This window comes from Meles meles, chromosome 12 (genome assembly GCF_922984935.1).
Source record: "Meles meles chromosome 12, mMelMel3.1 paternal haplotype, whole genome shotgun sequence".
Lineage (NCBI taxonomy): Eukaryota > Metazoa > Chordata > Mammalia > Carnivora > Mustelidae > Meles > Meles meles.
Genome location: NC_060077.1, coordinates 27,049,062 through 27,062,831, shown reverse-complemented (window position 1 = coordinate 27,062,831; position 13,770 = coordinate 27,049,062). Strand labels below are relative to the sequence as shown.

Sequence of the window (13,770 nt, the reverse complement as noted above, 5' to 3'; positions counted from 1 at the left end):
GGCCCCCTAAACATAGCAGAGAAATAGTAAACTAAGGGCCTATAGATTGTACTGCCTTACAATATTCCAGTGAATTGGTTTTGGCTTTCTCCATAAACTCCCAAATATCACTAAAGGACATTGAAATCAATTCTAATATTCAGATAATTTTTAAGAAAACTATTTTCAAGAAACTAAAGAATTTAGTTAGAATTTAGTTTCTTAGAAACTAAGAAACTAAATATTCAGATAATTTTTAAGAAAACTATTTTCAACTATTTGAAAGCTACTTTCAAAGCTATTTTCAAAGCTACAATGTTATTTCCCCAGAGAGCTGGATTTTAGAGTAAACAAGGGTTTTGAAAGGATTAACGTTTAGTTTAATTTAGCTTTTGTTACAGACCCTACCAAGAATATTTTCAGCAAAATGGGAGTACCTGTCATGTAAACTTAGATATTTCCATAAAGTGGGAAAAAGAAAACCTAGAAAATATCAAATGTATTCAAATTCCTTTGAATGCTAAAACTAATTAATGTGACATAGGCTATATACTATAGTCATGCAATTAAATATCTGCTCCTTTCTCTTTCAGCATTTCCTTTTTATACTTTGAGCCAGTTAAAAAACAAACAAACTTTTTCCTGCAGTCAAAAATTTTCCTAGGCCTGGAGCACCTGGGTGTGGCTCAGTTGCTTAAGTAACTGCCTTCAGCTCAGGTCATGATCCTGGAGTCCCAGGATCAAGTCCTACATCAGGCTCCCTGCTCAGCAGGCACTATGCTTCTCCCTCTGACCCTCTCCCTTCTCATGCTCTCTCTCTGTCTAGCAAATAAATAAATAAAATTAAAACAAAAAAATGTCCTAGGCCTTTGGCACAGTGTGTATGATGCTGGAGCTGATGCCTTCCCCTTCAATGTCCTGGCACACGGAAAACAGTCCTCACCCTTCAGGAATCCTTCCAGGAGGGCAACAGAGGGCAGCTGCATGTATACAACATTCCTAAGTCACTGGTCAAAAGTCAGAAGGGCTATGCTTACATTTATAGAACATCTTCGAAATTAACAAAATTATAGAGAAAGAGAATGATTAGTGACAGTGTGTGACTATAAAGGGGTAGCACAAGACAGCCTTGTGATGATGGGATAGTTCGGTATCTTAATTATGATGATAATCACAAATAAATAAATCTACACATGTGATAAAACTGCATAGGAGGTGCCTGGCTGGCTCAGTTGGTAAAGCATATGACTCTTGATCTCAGAGTCATGAGTTCAGGACCCATGTTGGGCATGGTACTTACTTTAAAAAAAAAACAAAAAAAACCTGCATAGACATACACATGCACAAATGAGTACATGTAAAGCTGGTGAAATCTGAATAAGCTCTGTGGCTTGTACCAATATCAGTTTCTGTGAGTGTGAGGTTGTCTATAATTATACAACATGTCTCCATGGGGAAATGAATGAAAGGTACATAGGACCTCCCTGTGTGTGTGTGTGCGTGTGTAATTTGCAGTTTTCCATGAACCCATAATGATTTCAAATAGAAGTTTTTTCAGGAGGGGCCTGTAGACTCCAGCTGCAGGTGCTGTCAGACAGCAGGATGAGATACAGAAAAAGCAGCACCCACGCTCGTTACTGCAAGCCAGGTTAGCAGGTGACTGTGAGAAATCTTAAAGCAGAATATGAGGCAGAGGCTGTTTTAGGGATGGCACAAATGGCAGTGATAAGAAAATAAGTAAACAGGAGTGCCTGGGTGGCTCAGTTGGTTAAGTGTCTGCCGTCAGCTCAGGTCATGATTTCAGGGTCCTGGGATTGAGCCCCATGTCGACCTCCCTGCTCAACAGTGAGTATGCTTCTCCCTCTGCCTCTGTGTTTTCTCTCTCTCTCATTCTCTCTCAAGTAAATAAAGTCTTCAAAAAATTTAAAAATTTTTTAAAAAAGGAAATGAGCAAACACCTTTGACTCTAGGCCTAAGAAAGTCTCTACATTAACATAAGGAAAGGTATACAGTTACAGTGAAGGGGGAAAAGGTGTCAGAGGCACATACATACAGCTCAATGCACTGGCATGGGAATAATTAAGATATGGGACTTACAATCCACACCTGGTCACATCCTGTGCCCCCCAGCCCCTGCTATAGGAAGGGAGCTGTCCCCATCTGTCCCTAGCTGCGCCCAAGCTTCAGCTCTCTGACCTCGAGTGCTGGTATAGCCCAAAGAGCTGCTGACTTCATACTGGTGCAGGTGAGGGTGTGGGATCATCAAGATGTTGGCACTCCTGCCCAGGGAGCTGTCATCAGAAGCCTGGCTCCTCACTTCCTCAGTGGGCAGTGTGCGGCTGGGCAAGGAAGGGCTGGATGAGACGTCGCAGGAGCTGGCGCTCTTCCGATTGTGACTCTCCCGCTCTCGCACAGACCTGACAGATGAGAGACAATGAGTTACCAACCAACAAGTGATGCTGCCCCACCCAGAACTGAAAACACAAAACCAGTCGCCACCCCAAGATACTTGGGAAACCAATAACAAAAATCCCCGGTGTGATCTATGAGTGGAAAATAATGTAGGAGGTATTCTACCTTGAGCAGCTTGAGATGCTGTGTAAGAACTGACTGTTTTCAAATGGCCCAAGTCCTAGGGTTATTGCTATCAAGCAGTGACTGGTCCAGTCTAACCCTGCTTGATCCCCACTGATCCATCTCATATCACTGAAAATGGGACAACTAAGCAGGATGCGATATGATACAAGAGAAAAGTACACAGCGCCACCTCAAGAGGCTTCCTGCATGAAAAATTGAGCCTAAATCTAATCAAGCCTCTGGAGGTCATTGCTGGTTTATAGGAAATCCAGAAAAGAGAGGAGAAGTTAAACATTATAACATAACAATCAGCAGAATGAAGAAAGCAACACAACTACATTTAGAGAAAAAAAGATATTCCAATCAAATGCAATATCTACATCTCCTTTAGATCCCAATTCAAACTAAAAATACATTTTTGAAACAACTGGGAAATCTAATTACAGACTGGCTAGTAGAAGATATGAAAGAATTAGTGTTAATTTTGGTACCTGTGACTACTTATTCTTATCTGTTAGAGACATACACTATAGTATTTACAGGTTTTAAAAAAAGAATTTGCTTTAGAATACTCAAGCAAAATGCAAAATGTGGGGAGGGTAATGAAATGAGTCTCGCAAGACACTGAGCACTCTTCATTATACTACTCCATTTGAGCATGTTCAAACATTTCCTTAATAAAGGTTTAAAAAAACAGTATACTCTTATTAAAACATAAAACTCCCTAAGGGGGAAATCTCTGAAAGCATTAGGAGGAAGGATCAAAAGGGGAGAAGCCCAACGGGGAGACAAAAATTCAGAACGGAAAAGTTAGCGACTATAGATAAGGCTTGCCCTCTGGCATCAGAGCTGTTTGCTTTCCACCTGGAGGGATTTTGCCTTAAGTCAGAGCTTAAACAGCCTGAAAACAGATCCCCTGGGCTGACCATAAGTACATTACTGCAACAGTAAATATATGGACACTAGTGTATGCTCAGTCCTGCACAGGGTACACAGCCCCAAAACATGGTCTGCTCCCTCAGGGAACATATAACCTAGGTCTCTGAAATATCATGTCTTGCCACCTTTCATTAGAAAAAGGAAAACCAAGGATCTTGGACCATAAAAGCATTTTAAAATACTCCAAATGAAAGAATGACCGAGCCCCTAAGTAGCATCTATGTATGGGAGAGCTGTAGTTAATGGCACTGAATGTTCTCAACATTTAGGAAATGTTTTGTCTGAGCTCTAAATGTTTTCATCTTGGGGATGAGGAAAAAGGACAGAAGATAATCATGTCGCCACTAAAAGCTCATTTACCAATGCGAAGGGATGCATATTTTTCCAATCACTTGTGCTTAAATAAACTTGCATATTTAACAAAGCTGGAAAATGGGTTTGTGGTTCTTGGTTCACAAGGGCGGGCGGAAGCCCTGGGGTAGGGATGGCTTTTTTTTTTTACATAATACTTCAGAAATGAATATATTGGTAAATCTAACTACATCACTCTTAAAGACTATCTTATGACCAAATACCATGGAGCAATTTAAAAAGCAATTAAAGAGGGATGCCGGGGTGGCTCAATTGGTTAAGCGGCTACCTTTGGCTCAGGTCATGATCCCAGCGCCCTGGGACTGAGTCCCACATAAGGCTCCTTGCTCTGCAGGGAGCCTGTTTCTCCCTCTGCCTCTGCCTGCCACTCTGCCTGCCTGTGCTCTATCTCTCTGACAAATAAATAAATAAAATCTTATTTAAAAAAAAGCAATTAAATGGGGCGCCTGGGTGGCTCAGTGGGTTAAAGCCTCTGCCTTCAGCTCAGGTCATGATCCCAGGCTCCTGGGAATCGAGCCCCGCATCGGGCTCTCTGCTTGGCAGGGAGCCTGCTTCCCTTCCTCTCTCTCTGCCTGCCTCTCTGCCTGCTTGTGATCTCTGTCTGTCAAATAAATAAATAAAATCTTTAAAAAAAAAAAAAAGCAATTAAAGAGAAGTCTCTTGCCTTCTGGGAATAAAAAAACCAAAAGGAACTCTGGATCTGTAGGATCTATACGTATTAGGAGCAGCCCAGTGAGAAGATTCTAGAATCTGTGAATTGTTTCTCTTGGTTAGAAAAAACAGAACACTCTCTTTATTTGGAGAAAATACTTCCTGCAAATATAGCTAACAAAATGGGTGGGCCAGAGAACCTGGAAACAAAATCTCCAATGAGCTACAAGGTATAGCTTCCATTGGCTAATTTTAATTTAAAACAATTTCACGGTTGTACTCATGAAGGTCCCTACAGGCCCTCAGATTTTTTCCAAGCAACTTTTATATACACCCCAAAGTGAATCTGGCAAAAAACCTGCAGGTGGCGAGACGCTGAGCACGGGATGGGCCTGGTAGCCTGAAAACTTGGGCATCATAGGCATCATAATCTACTTGGATGGGAAGGGCGTTCTCAGGTTCTTTTGGTGTCCCAAGAGCTGAAATGCATAAATCACACAAATAGTCATTAAAACACATTTCAACCAGATGCCTTCGGAGGGTCTTCATCAAAATCTGCAAGGCAGAGATGATCACCATCATGACTGCCGGAGAAAAGCGAGATAATAATCCATTCATCAGGTTGCTGAAATTAAATGACTTACATGTTGAAGTGATACAGAAAATAACACTAGCACTAGTGTACATAGGTGGCTCAGTTAAGCATCGAATTCTTGATTTTGGCTCAGGTCATGATCTCACGGTTGTGAGATCCAACCCTGCATAGGGCTCCACGCTCAGCGTAGAGTCTACTTTACATTCTTTCTCTCCCTCTGCCTCTCCCCCACCCACTTGCTCTCTATCTCTCAATCTCTCTCTCTCTCTCTCAAAATAAATTTTAAAATATTAAAAAAAAAAAAAAGAAAATAATACAGCACTAAATAAAGGGAAGGTTTTGGCAATATTTCATTCTTCTGTGATTCCACTTAAAAAAGATCTTAATATGTAACACAGTTAGTACAACCAATCCCTACAACTGACCTAAGGAAAAGATAAACAAGGTTTGTCACCATCCATTTTGCAGGTGATGGGACAAAAATATACAAGGTGGTTAAGGGACCTTCCAAAGGGAACTCCAGTTTCCAACTTGGCGGTGAACTGTTTACGCGACCTCACATGATCTTGTTGCCATGGCTTAGCTGACTCTTTCTAAAAGGGATGAAAGGAGGTCACAAAAATACTCACATGTATCACGGCCATTTTTTGCTTTCTCAGAGGCAGGCTGTAAAATTAAATAGATAATTAATCACTTTCTCCTCTGCCAGAACAGAACTTATCACAAGGCACAATATGTAGGTGGCTACTCCCCAGGGAAGGGACTGTGACTTCCCCCTCACTGTAACTGACAGAAAAGCAGGAGGGAACACTTGAGGCCCACCTACCTCCGTATCAGGCCCTACCCGGCCCACTTCACAACTTGGTCACCCTCAAACCTCTATCCAATGGGGATATGCACCCCACCTTCAGGAAAGGATATTCAATTCTAAAGAGAAAAAGGGACTTGCTCAAAGTCACATGGTTAGCAGCCGGCAGAGCCAAAATCCAAGCCCAGCCCTTCATGCTCTTGGTCAGTCCACTGGTGTGTATGTCCTACCATGGCTTGCTCTACCTGACCCTAAGCCCTGCATGCATGCCTCCCCCTTCACCATGGTACTCTCACCGGTCTGCCTATACCCACAAGAGCTCAGCACTCAGTGGATCACCCAGTTTGCTGAAATGGCATACAGAGATAGAAAACAGAAAGAGCTTTTTTCCCCCCAAATAAATATTTTTCAGGACCCTTTAAACTTTCGTAACAATACTCATTGTTTCTTCTTTAAAATGATCGTGTTGGGCCGCCTGGGTGGCTCAGTCAATTAAGCATCTGCCTTTGGCTCAGGTCATGGTCCCGGAGTCCTGGGATTGAGCCCTACATTAGGCTCCCTGCTCAATGGAGACCCTGCTTCTCCCACTGCCCCTCACCCTCTCACCCCACTCGTTTTCTCTCTCTCGATCCCTCTCTCAAATATATTTTTAAAAATCTTCAAAATAAAATAAAATAATTATGTTGCAGGGGCACCTGACTGGCTCAGTTAGGTGTCCGCCTCTCAATTTCAGCTCAGTTCATGACCTCAGAGTCGTAAGATCAAGCCCCACGTCAGGTTCCATGCTCAGCAGAGAATCTGTTGGAGATTCTCTCTCTCTCTCTGCCCCTCCCCCCCGCTTACATGCAGCATGAGTGCTTTCATTCTCTCTCTCTCAAATAATAAATCTTATGGAAAGAAAAAAAGACAAAAATGATCATGTTGCAGAGAAGTTCCTCTGTGTTCCTCTTTGCCCAGAAGGGTTGTGATGAAGGCATAAAACCTCAGAGGACAGGAGGTGGCCCTTTCTGGGCAAAGTCCCTTCTCCCAGCACTTCACTACTTGACATGGCCTATTTTAGGAGGAATCCTCGTAGTCCTTGAAATTAACATTTTCCTTATTAGATAAGTAACATTAACCCCCCCATTCTCCCCCAGAAAGGAAGAAATGGCCCTGATACTACTAACACAGTGACAATGGGACAAATTTCAGAGTTCAGCTCTGGTAGAAACAGGCAGCTGGGTGAGAGCACACTGGTTTACCACCTACATACCTAACAGTCTGTTCTTCTCTTCATATTACATCATAAACACCCTTTAAGATTCTTAAAACTGGCATTTTTATTGGCTATGAATATATTCCATCGAGTGGATATCTTGTGGTTTACTTGGTCATTTCCCTATTATCTTCAACTTGTCACTATTATAAATAATACAGGACCAAGACTTCACTTGCATTCAATACAGCTCAGTTATTTCCTTAGACCACATGGCCAAAATGGAATTATCTGATTAAGTGGCATGAACATTTGCACTGCTCTTGATATACATGGCTGAATGCTTTTCATAAGTATGTACACCAACCAGGTACTCGAGCACCAACTTCATCACTTTTTCTAGGACTTGGTATAATTATTTTGTTTTAAGGCTATCTGGTAATCATGGGCGCCTGGCTGGCTCAGTCCATAAAGCATGTGACTCTTGATCTTCGGGTTGTAAGTCTGGGTGTACCAATTACTTAAAAATGAAATGTTTAAATATAAAGTAAAATAAAATAAACCCATTTGGTGAGCAAAAAATAATCTTATTCTTGTTTGAATTTGCATTTCTTTACCACTAAGATTTGATCTTTTCATATTTCCCCTTTGCTGCAATGCATGCCCATGTCTTTGTCCCCAAAGGTATCTGAGGGGTCCCAGGATCTGAACAAACCAGTCACATCATAACTAAAATAATTTTTTTCATTAAGGAACTACAAATAACTGTCATACTTTTCCCAAAGATATTTCTTATGGTCTGGGAGGTTTGCCTGGTTATTGATGTATTTAATGTGGAAAATTACAAAATTCTAAGACAAATATCTTAAACTTATTAATGATCATAAGGGAGAAGGGCGTATCTTGGGACCAAAATAACCATGTTGGTGAGGGACTGTCCCTGAATGCTCTGGAGGTTGGCGACACCTACCTTCTTTCCTGCCAGTTTTATTCGCGGGGTGAAACTGTTACAAAAGAGCTGGCTTTTGGATGTATAGAAACTGTGAAAGAAGAAAGGGTCATTAATGTAAGCTCCTTTCATTTTAAACTTCAAGACACAATTAAAACCCAAGCTGTGGATTAGCCCTCTCATGACTGCCTATGTCTCAGGCTTCACTCATTCCCCCAATTCTAACTTGTTCTGTAATTACTATAAAACATTAAATATGGTTTTAATTATTGTTAATTCTCCATAAACTCTTTCATGCAAGCCCTGATTCCTAACCGGATGACAATCTCCTCCTTAAATCTATTTATACCATGATACTTTTGCATCTTGATACTTGGCATGATGCTGGGCCCAAGGGTGCTCCTTATCACTCATTGGTTGAATAGTATTTGGTAAGCAAGAATAAATCAGGCAAAGAAAGAAAAAAGTGGTCTCATGAAAAGATAGCACAGGGGTGGCTCAGTCTGTTGAGAATCTGACTCTTGATCTTAGCTCACATCTAGATCTCAGGGCTGTGAGTTCAAGCCCTGCACTGGACTCCATCCTGGCCATGGAATCTACTTAAGAAGAAGGAAAAGAAAAGAAAGGAAAGGAAAAGAAAAAAGAAAAGGGAAAAAAAGAAGGCACAAACCATCAAATTCCTACCCCATTGAAAATCACATTTGTCATGTCAGGCACAAAAGAAAACTGGGAGACCCAAGCTGGCCCTGGGTATACTGAATGAATGAGTAAATAGAGGCTATACAGCCTTTTCCATTTCTCAGGCATGTCTCTGTATCCTCTTTAATCTATAATTAAATTATGGGAAGGATGTTCTGAATACTAACCAATCCCCACCTTCCATCATAACTCTGATCATAAACAAAAAAAAAAAAAAAAAAAAAAAAAGGCAGTATCAATAGATAACCAGCAGACTGTAGGGCAATCCTAGTAACTAACACTTTATGTGCACAAGAATGTAAGAATACTAACCGCAGTGAGACCTGGAATCCAACCAGCCCCTGGCACTTGGCCACTCCAAGTGGTACCAAGGAAAGTACCAAGTAGAGGATGTAGCTCTGTTTCCAGACATTAATTAGAAAAGATCTGAGAGAAGTGATGAATCACTAAATTCTACTCCTGAAACCAGTATTACACTATATGTTAACTAACTCGAGTTTAAATAAAAATTTGAAAAAATTAAATAAAAATTTAAAAATTTGTGTTGTAAAGTGATGTTAACCAGAAGAATGGGTTTCTACTAGATTTATCCACATGAAATTGCTCTGTTTGAAAGTCAAAACCAGTCTCCTATCACAATTTCAAATGGTTTAAACCAATAGCTTCAGCTTTGCCATGAACTTGCTGTTCAACCCTTGTAAGCCACTTTAACTCTCTGGAACTCAGGTTCCTCACATATACAGTGTGACTGGAGGTCTCTACGATCTCCAAAACAGTCTCCAGGGATAGCCGGTGATATCCCCAACCTTCGTAACTCTTATATATCTGCTATTAATTTACTTTTTGGATCTATTTTCATTACTAACCAGCAATACTTGGAGAGTGATAGTTTTTCACTGAAGACAATTTGATTATGCTTCAGGTAAGCTCTCTGGCCTTGTGGGATGCTTTTGAAGAGGCTGCGGACAGAATGAAAACAATGGCCCCTATGAGCAGCCATGCAGCCCAGGCAGCCAACCCTCTTTGCTCCTGTCCCTGGATGGCTCAAGCAAACAAGTCTCACAATGAGAAGTGAAAAGCAGGCCTCAGGCCATCCCAGCTCTCAAATTCTGAAGCCCCACCTGTGTGAATCTATCATCTATCTTAAATGGCATCAGAGAGCCAATTTGGCATGAAAAATAAAGTGATGAATCAGGAAACCTTCAAGTTATTATTAATTAAAATTTGAGGAAATTACAGTGCTTAAATTCTTATATAATTTTTTGTGTGCTACAGCTACTCTGTCCTTTAATGATTTCCTAAACTAAACATAAAACCATGAAATATGTTATATAATTAAACAGTAGCTATTTTCTTATGGGCAAAAGAATCTGAATGTCTATTTAAAGATTACAAAGCCAAAACTAATTAAAGGGCTGACAAAAAAAGAAGATACATTGCTCCCTGAAATAAGTAAAAAATCAAAAAAGTTCAAAATACTATTTTACTTGGACCAAGTTTTTAAAACGACAGTAACATAAATACAAGATGAGGAAGATTCTGAAGGCAACCTCTTGGAAAGCAGGCACTTTTTCTTAAAGTGACTTCGCCAAGTAATGCAATGACAACATACAAAACTAAACATCACCAAACAGTTACACACACATGTACATAACGGAATCACATGGAAGACCAGCCAGAGTCCCTCACTGAGCTGAGAAGGGAGAGGCATACTCAGAACAGGATAATTACTGGGTGACCAGACCATCCTTACACGGATGGCCAAACCACTATTCCTTCTCGGTTCTTCACCTATGAATGATTACAGCTGACTGGGAGCAACTACCATACAGTAAGGCAAACTGGCCCATAACAAAGGTAAAGGAAAAACCAGAAGGCCAAAATAGCATTTGTGATCAATTTTCAAGCTGGTCTCCAGCAAAGACTTGCAACTAAACAGAAGACAAAATTACAGGTTCTGTTTAGCTTGGGGAACAGCCGAGCAGTCTTCTGCCCCTCACAGAGTGCTGGCTTAAAACAGACAACCCAGGGAAGGGCAGAATGCTCTAGATGCACTAAAGAGAAGGTGGCTATTGGCTCTCCAGGACAGCACAGGAAAAACTCACAGAAGAGAGATGTTGAGGTCGGGTCTTAGAGTATAAATAGGCATTTGTGAGGAAGAGGGCAAGTGGAGAGGCCTTCTAGGGAGAAAGACTCAGAAGAGGGGAAGTGTGCATCTGCTATGCAGAATAAAAGAGGGCAAGAGGGGAAAAGGAGGCCTCAGATGTCAAACACTTTAGTCTTCATCAAGCTGGTATGAGCAATCAGAGAAAAAGAGCAACAGGATTTAGTTTTCATGAAATGACTCTCGTAACCAGTTAGAACGTAGTTGACAGATGCTGGTCCCCAGACCCCCAGGGTTCCTTGCGGTGACATATGGGCCTACTACATCAGGAAAAGTGAACTTTTCCTTATACAAAAGTGAAAAGAGTACTTTCTCACTACCGTATACTTGGTTGCAAGTAAGACTGATACTTTAAAAAAAAAAGGTGGGGAGGCTGTTGCTTAAGAAAAAAATTGGAAAAAAGAAACCACTGGCCTAAAGAACTGATTCTCGAAGTGGGGAATGGAGAATGAGGTGGGATTCTGCCACCCAGGAGGCATGTGGCAGTGCAGGAGACATTGGATTTTTTTTATTTTGTTGTTTTTTTAGTCTAAATGATTTCCCTCTCCAGTTTCCGATGGTTTCAACTGCACTTTCCATAAACCTGCAGGCATTTTTTTTAAAAATCATAAAACACTAAAAAGAAATAATAGCTCAAGTCTTTTCACTTTTGGCAGGTCTGAGGATATCTAGTTCTCATAGTTTCCAAGAGGTTATGAGCTCTACTGGCAGATTTCAAAGGAACAGTTAACTCGCTCCAGGTTTTTTGATAGGAAAATTCACTTAGCCACAGTTCTTATTAGACATTTTGGTTGTCACGCTGGGGGTGGGTGCTGCTGGCATCTGGTGGGTAGAGATCAGGGATGCTGCTCAACTTCCTACAAGGCATGGGGCAGCCCCCCAACAACAAAGATGATCTGGCCCAAAATGTCAGTAGTGCTGAGGTTGAAAAACCCTGATCTAAAGGATGGACTGAAGGAGAGAGATCAGAAATAGACACACTATTAAGACTATTGCAGGGCACCTGGGTGGCTCAGTGGGTTAAGCCTCTGCCTTCAGCTCAGGTCATGATCTCAGGGTCCTGGGATTGAGACCCACTTCAGGCTCTCTGCTTAGCAGAGAGCCTGCTTCCCTGCTCTCTCTCTCTGCCTGCCTCTCCGCTACTTGTGATCTCTCTCTCTATCAAATAAATAAACAAAATCTTAAAAAAAAAAAAAAAAGACTACTGCAGTTATCCGGGACACTTGGGGGGCTCAGTCAGTTGAGCATCTGCCTTGGGCTCAGATCATGATCCCAGGACCCCACAGTAGACTTTCTGCTCAGCAGGCGACCTGCTTCTCCCTTTCCCATTCCCCCTGCTTATGTTATCAAATAAATAAAATCTTAAAAAAAAAATAAAAAGATTATTGCAGATATTCGAAAAGATGAGGATGGGAGAAGGCAGTAGCACTGAGAGAGGCATGAGAGATAACCCGATTGAGTCTCAGTCAGCAGAAACACTGAGGCCTGTCCCATGTGAAGAAGAGGCTTGGGGATTTTTCTACAAACAGAGAATGGCACAATGTTCATCTGCTATAATCTGTGGGAGCTGGGAATTGTAGTAGCTAGGGCTAATAATGGAAATAAGTCCTTCAAATTTGCCTTTATTTTTTCACTCTAGACTGTTCTTATGTTACTGCCACCGCTTTGCATGTACAGAAGCTCTAAGCAAACACTGGAACTTTGGTCTCCGCATTTTCTGGACAGAAGTTTCTATGGTAAGAACTTTACAGATTGGGGGGGAAAGGGGGGGCGCCTGGGTGGCTCAGTTGATAGGCGGCTGCCTTCAGTTCAGGTCATGATTCTGGGGCCCTGAGATTGAGCCCCGCATCCAGCGCCCTGTTCAAAGGGAGACCTGCTTCTCCCTCTCCCACTCCCCCTGCTGTGTTCCCTCTCTCGCTGCATCTCTGTCAAACAAATAAAATCTTTAAAAAAAAAAAAAAAACTTTACAGATGGGAAGAGAAAATGGCAAGGAAGTTACTCAAAACCCACATCATCTACTACGAATCAAGGTCACACCTACCTGTGGTTTATCCAATGAGGAATATTATAGTCATCTCCCAGACAAGAATCACGAGGAACACTTCGATTATGTAGCTAGAAGAAAAAAGCCAGGTCACAGATCAGCTAGAAAACAAGGAGGCTATGGAACTGCTCCAACTTTTCTTTTTTTGTTGTTTTTAAGGTTTTTTTCCATTTTATTTTATTTTATTTCTTTTCAGTGTTCCAGCATTCACTGTTTATGCACCACACCCAGTGCTCCATGCAATACGTGCCCTCCTTAATACCCACCACCTGGCTCACCCAACCCCCCCCCATGCCTCTCCCCTCCAAAACACTCAGTTTGTTTCTCAGAGTCCACAGTCTCTCATGGTTCATCTCCCCCTCCATTTTCCCCCAACTCACTTCAACTTTTCTGTTCTGTTCGCTCTTTTATTGTTTGCAAGATTTTATTTATTTGACAGAGTGAGACACAGTGAGAGAGGGAACACAAGCAGGCAGAATGGGAGAGGGAGAAGCAGACTTCCCACCAAGCAGGGAGCCAGATGTGGGGCTCGATCCCAGAACCCCGGGATCATGACCTGAACCAAAAGCAAATGCTTAACAACTGAGTCATCCAGGCGCCCCTATTCAAAAGTATTCTCAAGACCACCCTAGTACTAGGAACTAGGTTTAGGAAGCACTCCAAAATCAAATTACCTTGAACAACGGGACAGCATGTAATGGTTGCTCCCCCATGCATACCAAGTCCACACCAATTCCTAAAAAAGAGAGAAGAGAAAAAGAGTTTGGGGTGGAGGTGGGAAGAAGTAGAGATAAGTG

General features: G+C 41.7%; 1 protein-coding gene across 12 annotated transcripts in view; it reads right to left on the bottom strand.

The window, feature by feature from the left end:
* Window positions 1–13,770, bottom strand: part of DEPDC5 (DEP domain containing 5, GATOR1 subcomplex subunit) — a 135,161-nt gene that overhangs the window by 70,409 nt on the left and 50,982 nt on the right. For all 12 annotated transcript variants that reach the window (XR_006821053.1, XR_006821054.1, XM_046025268.1 and 9 more), the window contains exons 16-21: window positions 13,648–13,709; window positions 12,971–13,044; window positions 8,087–8,156; window positions 5,743–5,779; window positions 4,877–4,997; window positions 2,176–2,396 (exon numbers count right to left, since the gene is read on the bottom strand). Coding sequence is in view for 10 of the 12 variants with exons in the window: in XM_046025268.1 (XP_045881224.1) it covers window positions 2,176–2,396; window positions 4,877–4,997; window positions 5,743–5,779; window positions 8,087–8,156; window positions 12,971–13,044; window positions 13,648–13,709 (585 nt within the window). In the remaining 2 variants the exon portion in view is untranslated. The remainder of the gene's footprint in view (window positions 1–2,175; window positions 2,397–4,876; window positions 4,998–5,742; window positions 5,780–8,086; window positions 8,157–12,970; window positions 13,045–13,647; window positions 13,710–13,770) is intronic.